Source organism: Monodelphis domestica, chromosome 7 (genome assembly GCF_027887165.1).
Source record: "Monodelphis domestica isolate mMonDom1 chromosome 7, mMonDom1.pri, whole genome shotgun sequence".
NCBI classification, from domain to species: Eukaryota; Metazoa; Chordata; class Mammalia; order Didelphimorphia; family Didelphidae; genus Monodelphis; species Monodelphis domestica.
In genome coordinates, this window is record NC_077233.1 from 159232365 (window position 1) to 159250906 (window position 18542).

Genomic DNA, 18542 nt, shown 5'->3' on the forward strand with positions numbered 1-18542 from the left:
TCTGATAAGACAGAATTAACTATTCCATCCTTCCCCCTTAATAAGTGAATGCATGAATTAAAAAAAATATTAACTGCTTACTATGTGCTATGCTAAGTGTTTGATATAAAAATTTTAAAAAATCTATATGGTCCCTGCCTTCAAGGTGCTTTTGCTATAATTATAGGAGAAAACATAAAAAAGTTCATCTGGAAGGCATTTGACAAAGGTTATAAGTCCTTTGGCTCCTTAACTAGATAAGATAGATGACTGTGCTGGGGGACTGCAGGTCACAGGGTCTTGGAAGGTAGTGTCAGGGAAGAACGTATGGCTTAATGTTCATCCATCTGATCAGAAGGAATGGAATTGCTGACTTTCATCTCATTCAAATCCAGTGAGTAATAAAGGAGTCCAAGTAAGGGACAAAGAAGGCAAGGCAGGGCTCTCCTGGTGATGGTACTCCTCCTGCCCAGGTGATCTGGGAGGGTTCTAAGACAATATAGGTTGGGGCAGAGGAAAGATCAGGAAAGGAAAGGGTCCCCTGTGGTAGCAGCTTTTCTACTACCTGGCCATCCCAAATCCCTTCATACTAGAGGTTTCCATTAGTAGACTGAGCAACAGAGTTGCTTATATGGAACCAATAATAAAACTATTTGGACAATATGATTGTTGTTAACCTAATGTGCTATATTGTGACTGACAGACAGAAACAATACTCTGTCAGTGCACTAAATTGCCCTGAATTAAGCAAACAAATGTGAACTAAGAAATAGAATCATAGAACTCTACATAACAAGAAAGATTTAAAGAAAAATACCTGTTACAAACAAATGTGGTTTTGAAGCTAGCTCTTTTTCAACCATTGATCAAATATACTATTTGGTAATTTCAATAAAAAGATAAAGATCAATAAGTATATGAACTTTTTTGCCTGTGCAAACAACAAGAGGAAATTAAATTATGTTGGGGGAAATGGAAGGATCAAATGTACCACAAGATACTGCAGTAAATTCACAGAATGTTGACTTTATTGAGGAGATAAAAAACAGGAACAAGTAAAAGCAAGAAAGTTGTATGTAGAACAAAGTCATTAATGTTCATGAAGTGGTTCAACAAGAAGATATATTTTCCTCAATATTATTTATGATTGCCTTAGAAGCAGGGCTCCATTGCTTTGACTAGGAAACAAAATATAAATGTTAAACACTTTAGACATATCTGTCAGCCTATCATCTATCTATCTATCTATCTATCTATCTATCTATCTATCTATCTATCTATCTATCTATTTATCTCCATCTCTTTTTCCTTTCTTTCTTCTTCATATTATAAGTTGTTTCCTAGAATTCTAAGAAAATGTTTGGGGTTTTACATGGAATCTAAGCTGATAAGTATAGGGATAAACTTTTATATAAAACAAAGTGGGAATGATGAGAACATTGCCTATGAGACACAGTGCATATAGATGTCTTAAAGGCTGAAAAATTAGTGGAATATATGTACCTCAGGCAAGAAATTCAGCAAGATAATGAATAAGAACATAACCAGAATATGAAAAGTCTAGAGTCACATTTGAAAATATTGATGAGAATGTCTATAATGATCAGAGCAAAAATGTTAAACACTGCAGGGTTGTTAAGATGATCTACAAACTGGAATGCTGATCTAGTACAAAATGTGATTACCAGAAGTTTGTACATACTCAGTATTTAATGGAAAAAATGATGTGCATAACACTATGGAAAGTCAAGGATAACAGATCATTGAAGGCAGACTGTCTTAAAAAATATGAGGAAGTCATGTAATAAGTTAGCAAATGAGCCACAGCTTCAATTTCTGGGATCCAGATTGTATCCCACATTACCAGAAATAGCCAATCAGAAAGTATTAAACTCTGTGGAAAGATTAAATGATTTGATTATTTGAACATATGGAAAAAGCCTTCACAATTATGGCATAGGCTAGATGTGTGTTTTCATTATGATGAGTGATGTCAGATTCAATGTAGATGTGAGTACATAACCAAAAGAAAAATATTCCTAAAAGTTCTGCCTCTAAAAAAAATTAAAGATAGAACTTGGAAAATAAGGCTCTGAAAGAATTTATCTGAGCATTATGCCTTTTTAGTTTATAGAACTATATATAAATAAATAGTGCCCCCATAAGTTTTGACTTGAGGAGCAGGGCATAGAAGAAAAATAACTGGACTTGGAAATAAGATTTAGGCTGTGTACCAGTTCCTACTACTTAATAGCCACATGACTTCATGGAAGGTCACAACCTCCTTAAATTTCAATTTCCTCACTTTAAAATGGGAATAATAATGGCTGTAATATTAATTATCTCAAAGGATCACTGGAAGTAAATGGCTTTGAAACCAGTAAATAACTTTATAAATGTTATCTAAAGATAGTAAAAAGAACATGAGAAGATGACCAATAAAGGTAAAGAGAATAATAATGGAAAGGTAATAAAAATTAAAAAAAATTAAACCATGTAGACCACTAGAATTATTAAAACACTGACTTCTTCCCTTGCACTAAGGGGAAAAAAAACAACAACAAAAACATCAAAAAACAACTCTATCTGAACTGGAATAGACTCATTGTATCTAATTCAGTTCCAGATCAATCCTTCAAAAGTGTGTCAATGGTGGCAGATGATTATCCTTCCTACATATTGCATTTTCTAAAGTGAGGTCATGTTCCTAAAGTGAATTGATTGATGAATTGGTGAAATGTAAGATGAAGAGTAACATAAATTGATAATCAGTCAGTTCACATATGCCATGAGCTTTGAAGAGCAAAGTCTCTTTAAAATTGCTCACTGCTTTTGATTGTGTTATTCATTTTCTAAAGTCCTTTTGTAATATAGACATTATTAAAACACAGGAAACATAGATCTCTAAATTTCTGTGTCTTCAAAATTAAGAAGGCATTCTATTTTGTCACTCTTTACAGGCAGGGCTCCTCTAACAGTTTGCTCAGAAAAATCCTAGCTTGGTATGGGATGATGGAAGATGGGATTGAGTTTAATGAGCCTATGTTTTCTTTTTAGGCACACTGGAAGAACAGAGATCCCCAATGAACTTTATGTTATTGCTTAGATTCATATTAAACTAGTAATTTATCATAAATAATATTGCTTCATTTCTCAAAGTATAATGAAAAGTCAGATTCTAATCAAGAGCCTGACCAAATAATTGTGGAAGAAGAAATTATACATATATATGTCATTATTGTTTATTTTTCTCTTGCTTTTGAAAGACATCAGTTTATTGCTAAATTATCATTGGGCAGAAAAAGCAGTAATAAGCAGGACAGTAAAGTTCATTTCTCATTTACTCTGCAACATGAGGCCAACTAATCCTTATGTGCCAGAAAGGGTAATGTAACATTTCTAAGTATTCAGCTTTACAAACAAATGTAAAAAAATGTTCATGTTAATTCATATTAGTGGTCAAAAATGCAGCATTTGGTAGTAGAAGCTAAGTTGAGAAAAGCCAATATGAAAATCTTTCTAACATACAATTGCTCTTACTAACAAGCTCATAAAGGCACCAACCATATCTTACATACTTCCAATAATGGACAAATTCCTCTACAGTTAAATTGATTCTAAATCTATTTAGGAGTCAAAGCAATATTTGTGCAATTGGATTTCATTCCATTTCCCACAAATGTAAACGTTCTATGTCTCCCTTCAAGGAACTATTTAACCAACCATGAAGGAGCTTCATTCAACCCAGAATATAAGTTTAAAATCCTGCTTTTGGCAACATAAGTTATACTGAGAAACCAATATTAAATTTTTGTGACATACAATTTCTTATTGACAGGTTCATAAACTAAAGTAAAAAGGAAAGATTATTTAGAATCATTAGAATAAATACAATAATTAAAGGGCTGGTTAAATTAAATTCAGAGTTGATCAGTTTTCCTCATATGTTTCCCTTAGACCTATACATGCTTTCATTATTTAAAAAATTCACCAAAAGGACACATGATAATTAGAAAATGAGTTTCACAGACTAGATTACTACCTGAAAATGACGCTTTGTAAGTCAAAGGGGTATTCGATAATCCCTGTGGTGGGGACTCGAACTCTAAGGACATCTTGTTGAGTAGGCAAATAGGCAGGATCTGCTACACGGTCCAAGTCGTTAAGATAGCTACAGGTGGGAAGAAACAAGAGTAAAATCAGTGACACTATAATACCAAATTCCATTAAGGAAAAGAATGGGAAGAAATAAAGAGAGAAAGAAAATAAGGAAGAGATATGAGAAGAATGGATATTTGAGAGGTAGAAAGGTAAGAGGAAACTTTCAGTGATTAGATGGATACACAGACAGTTTGTAATTACCCAGTTTTCACATTTCTTCTCCTTCCTCTTGTCACCTTTGATTATTTTATTACTCATTAGAACAAATTCAGATGAGATCCAAAGAGAAGAAAAATGGGAAATTAAAATAAAATCATCCTACTTTTATACTTGTTAGCAGCTCTGGTAGGGGGTGGGTTGCAGAAGAGGATAAAGCTAATGTATTTTTTTGATTATTTGTGGATTTCATCTGTAAACGTCATTTTCATCACTGTTTGCCAAAGACGATAGAACTGAATATAAGCTAGTCTCTCTGCAGGGTTCTAGAGTAATTTCCTTTGGATGAACCTTGTTAGCCTCCTCAAAAAGGATACAAATCCTTCATTTAATATTCTCCAATGTCAAAGGTACTCAACATGTAAAACTGGGCCCTTGAGAAAGTGCATTGTTGATATGAAGCTCTTAGGGTAACAGCTAATGTAGCACTGTAATAAATCAGTCACCTCCTGTTTGGGAGAGAGGCATCATAACTAGAATTAATTTGATTCGGTGACACCTTTATGCTTCCTCTATATACCAGAGGGCACTATTACATACATTTGTTAAGTTAAAGTTAATTGTATTTGGGGGTTTAGGAAGCATACTTGATATAACTGGAGACTCATAGGAGTCACAAAACAAGAATTAGAAATTATCATTCCAAATGGTACCCAAGTGACTCTTAAAGTTTATGTAATTTTTGCAGGTCCCAGAGAGAATAGAGCCATGTATTTAGATCACCTTCTTCTTCTCGACTAGGTCACCCCTGACCCTAGCCAGGACTTCTGGATGGGGCTCTAAAATTTCAAGGCCCTTATTATTTTAAATGCTTAACTCACTTAGGAAATCACAAATTAAACCAAAAACAGAATAGCTAAAACCAATAAATGAATGGTAACAATTTGAGATTCAAAAGGGAAAGAAAAACCACAAGTCCTTTCAAATTATGTAAATAAAAGACACAAATATAATTGAAAATACTATGGTAGTTGTCTTGCTATATAAAGAATTTTTATTCTCTATTCAGAACCATCATTTTAGTAGAGTTTTAACATTGATTACTTTCTTTTTCTCTACTGTATTTATAAAATCCTTATTTTATAAGGATTCCCAAATTTATAAAAATTTGAGAATGAGAAGTGAAGTGAAAAAGTCCATAAATACTCTTCTAAATCTATTATATTATTATACTATTATATCATAAAGCACTACGAATTTATTGAATCAGAATTCTAGGGTTGAAAGAAACCTTGGAAATCCTCTTCATTATAGGATGTTAGGATTTAGAGTTGGAAGGGGCCTTAGAGATCCTTAGAGTCCAATCCTCTTGTTTTATAGATGAGAAAATAAAAAGCCTAGAGGCAACTTGCTTAACTAAAATGACAGCAATATTGTATTTAATGACATTCTTAGAATTAGAACCATGTCCCCCTTTTGTACCATGTAAATTCTAAGTGAGTTTTTACTAGCCATAGAAGATTTTTAAGTTTTCTATTGAAACATTTCACTTGCTTTCTGATCAACATCAGCTCCTCAGAGGACTGAAAGAATGAATTTCTAGTAAGGAAGAGATACTGCTTGGATCTGAGATTTCATTCACATAAAGAAATCTAAGATGTGGAAGGTCCTTTTACTAACTCAGGTCTCTCTGCAACTTATAACCCTAGAGAATTGTCCAGACCACTAAGACGTTAAGTGACTTGCTCAGGGCCACACATATAGTATATATTAGAGATAGGCTTTGAACTGAGGTCTTCCTTGCTCCAGGACCCACTCTTTGTCCATATGAAACAGGCGTTTCTCTAACAATAAAAGGGAAAGAAATTGTTTCTCTTTTTGAAATACATTATTCAGAGACAGCATTTTCTAAAACTGTAAGTTCTAGAGAAGTTGACCTGCATTGTTAGAGAGAGGATCCTCACTGGGACAGATCCACATTTCTCTATACTGATGAAATCACAGGTCTAATCTCTAACCATAATTATCCTAAGGTACCATTTGATAAATTAATTCTTTCAGGTAACTAATTATTACACATTTTGATTTAACCTCTAACAAATAAATGTTTCATAAGATAATAGTTTATTCTCCGCTTACTTACAAGAATCAGCTTAATATCTTTAAATATCATGAAAATAAAGGGAGACTCCAGATGGGAAGTAAGAGAGGGTATATGAAGAGGGCATGCAGAAGGTAGGGGAAAAGATGTATTAGGGTGGTGCTTCGGGTTTGGAACACTGGACAGTTTCAGATTGTGGTCTTTATATGTTGACAGGTAAGAGTATTTGATTTGGGGGATTGTGAATGAGACAAGTTCCTTTTGATTTAAAAAATCAATTAATAAACTTTTATCCAACACCTACTATGTGCTAAGCACTATGCTAAGTACTGGGGACAAAAAAGAGGCAAAAGACAGTTCCAGACCTCAAGGATTTTTCTCACATGCCACATTTAAAAATTGGACATGGAAATAGAAGTGTAAAGCAATTAACAAGTTGAAAAAACCTGAAAATTTTCCAGTTTACCAGGTATTGATTTTACTTTGAAAAGGATAAAGTGAAAATGCATTTTGAACCCAAGCCTCTGTGTATTCAGCTACACATGGAACAAAATAACTTCAAAATTATTCTCAGAAATTAAATAATTTTGAAATGATGCTGGGAAGCTTGCACCGGAATCTATTTACTTGATTGAGTAACCCATGTTTACCCACTTAACTCATTATACAGAGAGCTACTGTTGCATCTGGGATGTTGAGTTTTTTTGAAAAGCAAGGATTCTCTTTTAGATGAGCCAAAAGCTTGACATTAAATTTCTTTTTGAAAGTAAATGTTTTATTGATGTTCTTTTTAGAAACATCATTGTCACCTCCCAAAGACTCTTTCCATCCCTCTAGCTCACCCAGCTCACAATAAAATCCTTCGTTGTAACAAAAAAGTACAATTAAGTATAAAATATCAGAACATTAGCTGTGTCTGACAATGGATAGCTCATTCTGCAGGTGGAGGCCACTACCTTGCCTAAAGAAGGGAAGCACGTTTTGCTCTCAGTCTTTTGAAGTCAAAATTGGTCACTGCATTAATGACAGTTTCAGTATATTTCAATGTTTTTTCTGACATGCTTTTGGTCATTGTATAAGTTGTTTTCCTTCTGTTTCACTGCACACAAGTTTGTGCACTGACTCACAGTTTCACAAAGACTAGACTAAGTTATGAATCTGAAGACTAACTTTTGGTACTTTCCTAATAACCACTGATGATGTTCAGTTGCACATTACAGAGGAAAAGCACATTAAAGGGGGAAATTATTTTGTCACACTGAAGCCTAGGAATTTTGCTCAATCTCATTCTCAATTTGATAAGAGAAGATATATATATATATATATATATATATATATATATATATATATTTATATTTATAAAACCCTTACCTTGGGTCTTGGAATCAATACACAATGCACAATACACAATACACGATACTGTGTATTGATTCAAAGACAGAAGAGTGATAAGGGCTAAGCAATGGGGGTTAAGTGACTTACTCAGGGTCACAAGGCTAGAAAGTATCTGAAGTCAGATATGAACCTAGGACTTCCTATCTCAAGACCTGGCTCTCAATCCACTGAACCACCCAGCTGCCCCTCAAAAGAAGCTATATTCTTGAGAAACATTTATACTTTAGATGGATTCTATATATACTTGGTACCTGACTTTAGTTCCTGACTTAAAATAGTAATACCTATATAAATCTGAAGCCATGATCTAAGTCTGAGATATTTTAACATGCATAGGATCAATTTATAAGAAAGTTGTTTGCTTCCTGTGTTTCTGTGGGGTTGGCGAGGTGACCATCAGACCTATGAAATACTGAACAACATACAAATTTGGTAAATGTTCAACTCTCCACATCTTCTAATAATGTTTGGGGTTTCCTAAACAAATATGTGATTATAGCCTAAACATCATTCAAAGGATCTATGATTTAGCCCTTGAAGGAGTTGAGATTTTGTTAGTGGAAGGAACTCCTGGTATGAGCATGATTTCACTAACACAAATACCTATCCATGACTTAGTTGTTTAGTTCCAGGAAGTCGTGTACAGGTCAAATGAGTTGCCAAGATTCATATGACTAATAAGGGTCGGGGTGGGACAAATATCTTTCAGATTACTTCACTATTCTATACTGAATCATTGTGTTGTTATATAAACTACACTTAAGAATTAAACACACAAACACTTAGCAAAATAATACTCACATGCTTAGGTTTTAATAAGACAAACCTGAATAAATTAACAAACAATGAATGAGCAAATTGAATACATTTTATTTTGGTTTGGTGGTTAAGTGGCCCATTTTATAAGCATTTGGCAAGTTCCAAGATTCCTGACCCAAATATTATTTTCTTGAACTAGATGGTAGTTACCCTAGATGTTTTTATACAAAGTGCAACTGTATATGCATGGAGAAGGAAAGCAATTTACTACTTCAAATTGGACTCCAGTCCAACATGTCATAAGAGAACATTTCTAAACACTAGTTATATAATGGTCTCCAACAAAAAGTAAGAATCCAAAGGGTTCCTGTAGCATTACCTCATCACAAGATTTCTTTGTGGTTGTGAAAAACAACCCAGAAGTGTGCCAGAAGGAATTATAAATTCACATTGTGATTGAGTTGTTTTGATTGGTGAGTGAGTTAATTCAAACCCATCTAAACCACTCTTTTTGGCCAACCCCAGACCATACTTCACATTCTGTACAGTTATCCACCAAGAACTAAGGTCTATCCACACATTTCACTCTCATCTTACTGACACATGTGCACCGACCCTCCCCTCATTTTCTGTCTTTTTCTCTGGAAGCAGTAATCAAATTAATCCAATTATTGCCAATGTAAAGGGCATGACAAACCATCTACTATCATTTGGCTCCTCTCATACTTCCTGAGTCCTCAGACCAAAATTCCTTTCTCTGGCCACCATTTCATCATATATATTGCCTTCTATTCTCAAAATGTTAGCTTTTGAAATGAAAGGATATTCACTCTGGTATTTGTGTCAGCACTCTAAATAGTATCTAGTATCTAGTAGGTACTTAATTCATTTTTAAAAATTCATTCAAGGATATGAAAAAGTCTGTTTAGGATTAAAAGTTTGGTTATGATAATCCACAAATTGAATATTATATCTACAGTTGTTTGGTTGTTTCAGTGGTGTTCCATTCTCCTCGACCCCATTTTGGGGTTTTCTTGACAAAGATTACTAGAGTGGTTTGCCACTTCCTTCTCCAGCTCATTTTACAGATGAGGAAACTGAGGCAAACAGGGGTAAGTGACTTGCCCAGCATCACACAGCTAGTAGGAGCCTGAGGCCAGATTTGAACTCATGAAGGTAGGTTGTCTTTCTGATTTGAAGCCCAGTGCTCATGTCCACTGTGGCACCAAACTGTCCTTTAATCAAGAGCTGGTTCTTTTCCAAGCGTAATACAAGTTGAAGTTCTCTCATTTCACAATGCATCTCTAGTGCTTATCAAAATCCCTGGAAAATAGCAAGTGCTTCATAAATGCTTGAGTTGACTGACTGTCCCAGTAGGGTTAGAGTTAACAAGTCTTCATGAGTAAGACCAACCCACTGAGTGTTTTCTTCATTCTGTTTGTAGGTCTTTTGAGAAAGACAGAGAACTCCTGTGTGTAGAATATTGCCTGGCTCTCCAGGAGTGAGATAAAATGTATGTAGCTCATGTATCTGTTTCATTTGTCATATTCTGATGAAAGATACAAAAGTTACAATCTCTTATTCTTATTGTACTCATTCTTTGTGTTGTAAAGGTTGAACAAAATAAAAAGAGGCTGCAGTGGGGGCGAAGGAAGAGAGATGGCATAGATTATTCCATTCATTTAATCTTTTTTTTTTAAATCACCCAGGTCTGAACAAATTTATATCACAGAGTAAATTCACAAAGTTAATTATAGCTATAATTTGTTTTGTCAAAATGATTCCCAGTGGTTGCTGAGGTCATTCTCAGGGGGTTGCTATGGTGACAGGCACAAGGTACATTACCAATGGCTGACAGAAGCTCTCTCCTGACGTCAGGAAGAGATGGCTAATATAGCATATGTGAAACATATTACTAAGATAACTGCAACCTCATAATCAATGTCATAATGTGGAAGCTTAGAAACTTGCCAAAAATATATTTTTAATCCCTTCAGCATAGGATGTCACCTGCTGCTAAAAAACAAAACAAAACAAAACATCATCACTACCAACACAATTCTTTATTAAAAGGGAAAAAGTTGTTTATTGTAATTGTTCATTGTTCAAAGGATGGGATGAGATGATCTCTAAGGTCCTTTCCAATCAGAAAGTTTTGTGATTCTAGAATGATAGGTCATAACTAGAATTTTTAGGTTTTCTTTTTTCAATATTAAAAATTTCATTGTCAAAAAAAGAACACAGGGCTGTTAGCTACCTGATCATTTTTATGCAATGGCCTTTAATGATGTTGCTTTGCACAGGTTGTAAAAGTAAGTAGTGACCTACTATCAAGGAAGAATTGTGTAAATATTATACAAAGAGAGAGAGTCAGTAATTTAAATGACTGGAAAAGGAGTCAGGTGCATCATGTATAAATGATAGACAAAACACAGAGTCAAATTCATATTGTTATACTTTTAATAGATTTGGAATAAGGTTTATGAGCACATTAAGTATGCCCAATGTGGAGTAGGAAGACATGGGCAGCAGTTACTCAAGATGAGAAGGCAAAAATGGATTGTACTGAGGTCAATGTCTAGCATATGAAGAAACTGCTGCTGCTGCTGGATACTATTACCATTTATATAGTAATTACTATGTGCCAGGCACTGAACTAAGCTCTTTACAATTATTATCTTATTTGATCTCTGGGATGTATTATTATCCCTATTTCATAGGTGAGGAAACCAAGGCAAACAGTGATTAACTTACCTATGTCTGAAGCTACATTTGAACTCAGGTCTTTTGGACTGTAGGCTATCCACTGTGTGACCTAACTGCTCCTATATGTTAAGTGCTTAATAAATATTTGTTGACTGATTTTAATCGGCAAAGTGTATCCACTGAAGAACCATTAAAGTACTGAAACATAGATTCAGATTCCAAATGGAAGCTTATAATAGTAATTACTCTTTGGGCACTTATATAATACGTAAATGTAGATAATTTTTTTTTTTTGATACTCACAACTACCCTGTGTGTAAGTGCTACAGGCAGCATGATTGCCATTTCAGAGAGATTTGTCCAAAGTTACCGAGCTAGTGTCAAAGATGGAATCTGAATCTCAGGCTTTTGTGATTCTAGCTTCACAATGACACTGAACAAGTGGAAAAGCAAACAGAAAACAGAGGTACTGTTTATCCAATTTCATGTAGGCTGCTTCCTGATTTCCTTTGGGTCCAGTTCACAGGAACATATGCGAATCAGCATGGTTGGTTTAAATGTGATCCTGTCAAGTTTTTCAGGGCACACGTTTAGGTTCCCTCTGTGACAGCAGAAAATGATGAGAGGGGACTCTAATTAACATGCTAATCAACTTCTGAACATAATCTCTTTATGAGGAGAAAATAGCATCATGGCAGTCTCCTTCAGAAAAAGTATGAACTCTGGAGGCACAAAAGAATCATTCTATAGATTTTCAAATTTCCTTTCCTTTTTCTGAGGAAAATGCATAGCCATTTGGAGAAACAATAGCTATTTTCAGAGAAGCAATAATGGGGCCTTACTGGGGATCTACGGAATTCTGAATGTTTTAGAAACAAAGATCTTTTTAGATCTGTTTGCCTTAATTCTGTAGTCTGTTTCAGTTTTTTTAAACCTTTCTTTACCTTTCATATATTGGTTCCAAGGCATAAATGTGGTAAGAGTTAGGCAACTGGAGTTTAGTGACTTGTCCAGGGTCACACAGCTATAAAGTGTCTGAGGTCAAATTTGAACCCAGGACCTCCTCTCTCTGGATCTGGCCCTCTATCCACTGAGCACCCAACTAGCCCAGGCATTGCCATCTTAAAAGCCATGAAGGCTATATCCTACTGAGAACTGAGAAGATAAAAATCATAACCAAGAACAACACCACTCCTTAAAAGCAATTTTTTAGAGGAAGAGAACAAGCAAATGTAAAACTAGTAAGTGGAATACATTGTATTATAGCTGGGATTAAAAAAAATCTAATAGAAAACTAGGCATATAACCTTCAGTCATGAAATCAAAAGGGAAAAACATTTGTAGGTGCCAAGAGGAAAAAGAAATCTTTGGCATCATTTGATGCAGAGCCTACCCATCATAAAAAGAGAAAAGAAGCAGATTCTTAGACCACAAAAATAACACAATCGACCAAATAGAGGAATTCTCTAGTAGTTGGTCCTCCTAGAGGATGTTACCTCCATTATAGTATCTGCTATTGTATTTGAATTACTAGAATGGCATAAAGATGAAGATATGGGACAGCTGGTTTCTGTAAAGCCTCTCACACCTTAATTATTGAAAAGAAGGTTACAGAAATTAGGTTTGTTTCATTAAAAAAAATTAACAAGAGGCCTCACTATGATAGGAATATCCTTGAGGAATTAAAAAGCTAGATCATGCTACAAGGTGTGAGGAGTCATTATCAAAAGCAGAAAAACCAAGGAGAGAGAGAGCAGAAATCCAGTGATTTTTGAGAACTATCTTTACATAGTTGAGATTGAAGGGCTGAAAGGGGCCAATTGGGAAAAAAAGAGAGGGGGAGATAATTGTTTTTAAAATCCATGAACAGATTTTGTAGGTAAGTCCAACAGTGGAATAAAGCTGTCACTATAAAGGAAGAAGTATAAAGAGGTCTGTTCCCTGCCTCCCTCATGCTCTAAACACCTAAACCTTTTACCGGTTTTCAAATCTTTCACACCTGTTTGATGTGATCCCTGTTGCTGACAGGGAACATAGCACTTACTCTTATCCAATAGGTTAGTTATAAAGAAATAGATTGGCATGTACATTTTCATCAGAAAACACATTTTGTGGAGGTAAAATAAGTTTTCTGTTCTGTTCATCAGAACCAAGTAGCCCAGAGAATGTGGTTTTTAATTTTTGACATAAAAGTTTTTTCATTTATTAGAAGAAGCATTGTTTAAAATATAATAAGTGGGAGTTAAAACAACAAGAGATATAATAGCTATGCCTATAATTCTTTGGCTTATGTAGCTAGGGTATATAGTGGATAGAATGTTGTTCCTAAAGTCAAGACGTCCTGAGTTCAAATTTGATTTTAGACCTTGGGCAGGTCCCTTAATGCTTGCTTCAGTTTCCTTAAATATAAAATGGGAATAACAGCATCTGCCTCTCAGAGTTTTTTAAGGATTAAATCTGATCACTCAATCAATATGCTTTTATTATGAGTCAGGCACTATATTAGGCATTAGTGATATAAAGGCACAACATGAACCAGTGCCAGTCATCAAGGAACTTACATTCTCTCTGGGGAAATTGGAGATATACATAAAAATAAAATAAATGCATGATAATTAGGAGCAGAGGAGGAATTCATAGCTGAGGAATCACAAAAGGTCATATATAGAAGGTATCAGGACAGCAAATGGTGCATCAGATAGATTGCCCAGTCTGGTATCAGGAAGACTTGAGTGAAAATCTGGCCTCAGATACTTACTAGCTGTGTGACCCTGGGTAAGTCATTTAACCCTTCTTGCCTCCATTTCCTCATCTGTAAAATAAGCTAGAGAAGGAAATGGTAAGCCACTCCATGATCTTTGCCAAGAAAACTTCAAAAGGAGTCATAAAGAATTGGTCTCAACTAAAATGACTGAACAACACAGAAGGTGGCACCTGAAGATAAGATTCTAAGCTGTGGAGGTGAAAAGGGAGAGAATTCTAGGAATGGGGAAAGCCTGTACAAAGGCACGGAGGAGAGGAAATGAAGCCTCCTGTATGAGTACTATAACAGCAAATGGGGCACTATTGTCATGTGTTAAAAAGAATAGAAAGGCAGGGTAAAGCAGGATTCCAAAGAGCTTTAAATGCTAAACAGAGGACTTTGTGTTTCCTTGTGGAGGCAGTAGTGAGGCACTGGTGATCTTTGAACAAGGGAGTCTATATCTTATGAAAATCAACTAACTAACTGTATTTAAAAAGACTGTAAGATTGACCGAATGTCCTTCCTAGGAGCCTCTTTACTCCAAGAAATATACCAAACCAGAAAGTTTGTTTTTAATTTTTATCTTAAGAATTTATTTTTAACCCATATCTTCCATCTTGTGTATTGGTTAAGGGCCAGGCAATTAGAGTTAAGTGACTTGCCCAGGATCACACAACTAGGAAATGTCTGAGACCAAATCTGAACCCAGGACCTCTCTTCTCTAGGTCTGGATCTCAATCCACTGTGCTGCCTCCCTATCTCCTATCATTAAGAATTTCAAAGGAAAAACTATACAGGCTATTTCTTCCCATACCTGGAATAAACTTCCTCCATACTTCTGCCTCTTAGCATCCCTAATGTTCTCAGTATCACCTTCCCTAGGAGGCCTTTAAAAAATTCTCTTTAGTTGGTAATGTCACATCCAGTTACTGATACCTACTTTTTACATATTTGCTTACATGCTTTATTTTCTTCCAACAAAATGTAAGTCCCTTGAGTGCAAATACCATTTGATAAAGTCTAAACAGGCTGAACAGGTGCAAAGGATGGGCTGGAGATACAAACTGAGGAATCGATGGTTGGACAATGGAAGTGATATGAATGGATCAGTCCCTGTGGGAGTGAATATAAAGAGAAGACAGCTTAAGGCTCTCCACCCATGGTTAGGAGAGACAAAGAAAATGAACCCAGAAAGAAAAATATAGGATGAGGAGGAAGAGAGGCAAAAGAACTGCTAGAATGCTGTGTTACAGAGCCCAAAGCTTCAGGGCAGAAGAATGGACAGCATAAATCAAACAAACAAAAAACAACAAGCATTTTGCAAAGGAGCAGATCTTCCATCAACTTAATAAAATCTGGTAGTAAATAGACACTAAGGCCTACAGCTAACCGGAAACAGTGCATAAAAGTGACAACACTCACAGGAGCAAATGTTACTGCTTAGGGTTGCAATTTGGCAATGTGGATTATAACCTAAAGGGTCCTGGGACTAATTTGAATCAGAACTTTCTGAACTTTGAACTGTGCTCCCTATTATGTGAGTGCTCATACATTCATAGACATTATTGTTTAGTTGTTTTGGTCTTTATGACACCATTTGGAGCTTTCCTGGCAACAATGCTGGAGTAGTTTGCCATTTCCTTCTCCAACTCATTTTATAGATGAGGAAACTGAGGCAAACAGGGTTATGTGAATTGGTCAGCATATATAGCTAGTGTCTGAGGTCAAATTTGAACTCATCCCCAAGCTTTTCACTCCACCCCCATAAACATCTTCCATAGCATACTTCTCACTCTCCTAAGAGAATCTTGTCTCATATTTCACTGGAAAAAAAAAACAAAAACAAAACCCGAGGGCGTTCATGAAGTACTCCCTTTACTTCCTTCCTTTTCATCCCACATAACCCAGATACCTTTTCCTACAATCTCCTCTTCTACATTTATCTCACATGAACAAGTTACCCTATTCTTTACTAAGGCTATGCTTTTCATGTAAAAGGAATCTCATTCTATTCTATTTTCTCCAACAAATTGCCTCTTGATCATCTTTTCACTCTTACTTATCTTTAATCTCTCCTTGACTACTGGCTGCTTGCATGTTGCCTATAAATATGCCCATGTCTCCTCCATCCTTAAAAAATGAACCCCCCACTCATTTGCTCTTTGATCTATTCATCTCCACTAGCCATCATCCCATAGCTCTCTTCTCTTGTGCAATTAAGCTCCTTGAGAAACCTGTCTACAATAGGTGCCTCCATCTTTCCTCTCATTCTCTTCATAACTTATAGTCTGGTTTCTGACCTCATCGTTCAACTGAAACCACTTTGTTCAAAATTACTATTGAATTTTTAATTGGCAAATTTAAAGGCCTTTTAAAAATCTTCACCCTTGACTTCTCTGAAGGCTTTGATATTCTTGATTCAACTTCTCCTTGATACTTTCTTCTTTCAAAGGTTTTGCGACACTGCTTTATTCCTGATTCACCCGACACCTTTATTCTACTTGCCTGACCACTCCTCAGTTTCCTTTCCTGATTTTTATTTAGACCAAGTCCATTAACTGTGGTTGTTCTCAAAGGGTTCAGTCCTAGGATCTATCCTCTTATCCTTCCCACCAAAGGCATTGAATAGTGCTGAGCCTAAAGTCAGGAAAATCTGAGTTCAAATCTTGACTCAGAAAGACAGCTATATGACCCTAGGAGAGTTACTTAATGGCTGTTTGCCTCAGTTTCCACAAATGTAAAATGGGGATAATAATGTCACCTCCCTTGCCAAATTTTTGGAAGGATCAAATAAGGTAACATTTATTTAAAAACTGTTTAGTACAGTTTGCAGCACACGAGAGGCTCTATATAAATGCTTATTACCTTTCCCCTTCTCTCTCTATATTAGATCTGCTTGGTTCCCTTGAATTCAGTGACATTCTAATGATTCTCAAATCTCCTGTCCAACTCTAACCTCTTTGTAGCTCTTTAGACTCATATCACCAATTACCTACTAGACAGGCTAAACTGAATGCCCCACGGACATCTCAAGCTTAACATGCCCAAAATTGAACTCATTATCTTTTCTAACATACAGTCAGTCCCCTTTTTTGAATTTTATTCATTACAGCAGAAAGTAATACCATCCATTCAGGCAACCAGGCTCTCAATATAAGTGTCATCTTTGACTCCTCACTCTAAGCCACCACCCCCATATCCAATCTGTTGCCAAATTCTGTTGACTTTATCTTCTTAATATCTCATGAACACACTCCCTCCCTTCCTTCCGTCTTTTGACATTGCTACCAACCTGGTGTGGTTGTGCAAGTCCCCCATCACTTTCAATATTAAATATAATATCCTGTGTTTGGCATTTAAAGGCCATTATAAACTGGCCTCCTACTTTTCTAGTCTTCTTAAATGTTACTCATCCCCATGTACTTGTTCTGTAACTCTGTGACACGGGTGTCCTTATTTTTTCTCACACAATATAGTTCATCTCCTAACTCAGTACAATATTTTCACTGGCTGTTCTTGTGCTTGGAATTCTGTCCCTTCTCATCTCCACCTCTGGGTGTCCCTGGTTTCCTTAAAGTCCCAATTAAAATGTCACCCTCTACAAAAAAGACCTTCATGATCCACTTAAATCCCAGTGCCTTTCTTCTGTTGGCTATCTTCAATTTATCCTGTTCATACCTTGTTTACACAAGGTTTAAATGTTTGGTGTATGCCATCTCCCTTATTAGAGTATGTCCTTCTTGAGAGCAGGACTAGGGTATTATTTTGGCTTTCTTTGTATCCCCAGTTCTTAATACAGTACCCAGAACCTAGTAGGTTCTTAGCCACTTATCTAAGATCTCACTAAAATTAGTGTGAGAATTGGGATTTGAATCCAGGTCACTGGACAAGTCAAACATTATTCACTACACCAGAGATGCTCCTTTGAGGGGAGAAAGACAAGGAAATAATAATAAAAGGAAAATTATAAGTGCCATAGGAGAGGTACAAAAAAAGCCTTTTGTTCTGAATAGGGAGACAATGTTTCATAATGAAGACTGCATTTGATAGAATTTCAGAATAGGAAGGAACCTTAGAGATCAACAAATCCAACTTCCTAATTTTACAGGTAAGAAAGTAAAGGTGAGAGAAAGCTTAGAACTTACGTGGACTCAAATCCAAGTCTTTTGACTTCATTTTTTCAGGGTTCTTTTCATTATACCACTAATAAATTTAATGGAAGCCAGAATTTCAATAGGAGGAGATTTCAAAGGATGGGCATTCCAGAAAAAAAGGGAAGGTCATGGGCAAAAGCATGGAGCTCATTGACTCCTTTCTTTAAAAAGAAAAAAAAATCAAAGGAAACATTATGATTTAATATTGAGAAAATTATAAAAATAATACAATATAATTTATATCTAAGGATACTCTGGATCTCCCCCAATGTCTTACATTTTTAAAAATTCTCAATCTTTACTAATTCCAAATAAGCATTTTGAAGACAAGTATCAGGGGAAAATGGCTTCAACATGTATTTGCAATTGACCCAGTCAAAAAGAAAAA

At 35.6% G+C, this 18542-nt stretch overlaps 1 protein-coding gene across 1 annotated transcript in view; it reads right to left on the reverse strand.

Annotated features, from left to right (window-relative positions):
* LOC100011605 (guanine nucleotide-binding protein G(q) subunit alpha) overlaps window positions 1–18542 on the reverse strand; it is a 427482-nt gene that overhangs the window by 101107 nt on the left and 307833 nt on the right. The window contains exon 4 of the mRNA XM_001362422.3: window positions 4022–4150. Coding sequence (XP_001362459.1) covers window positions 4022–4150 — 129 coding nt within the window. The remainder of the gene's footprint in view (window positions 1–4021; window positions 4151–18542) is intronic.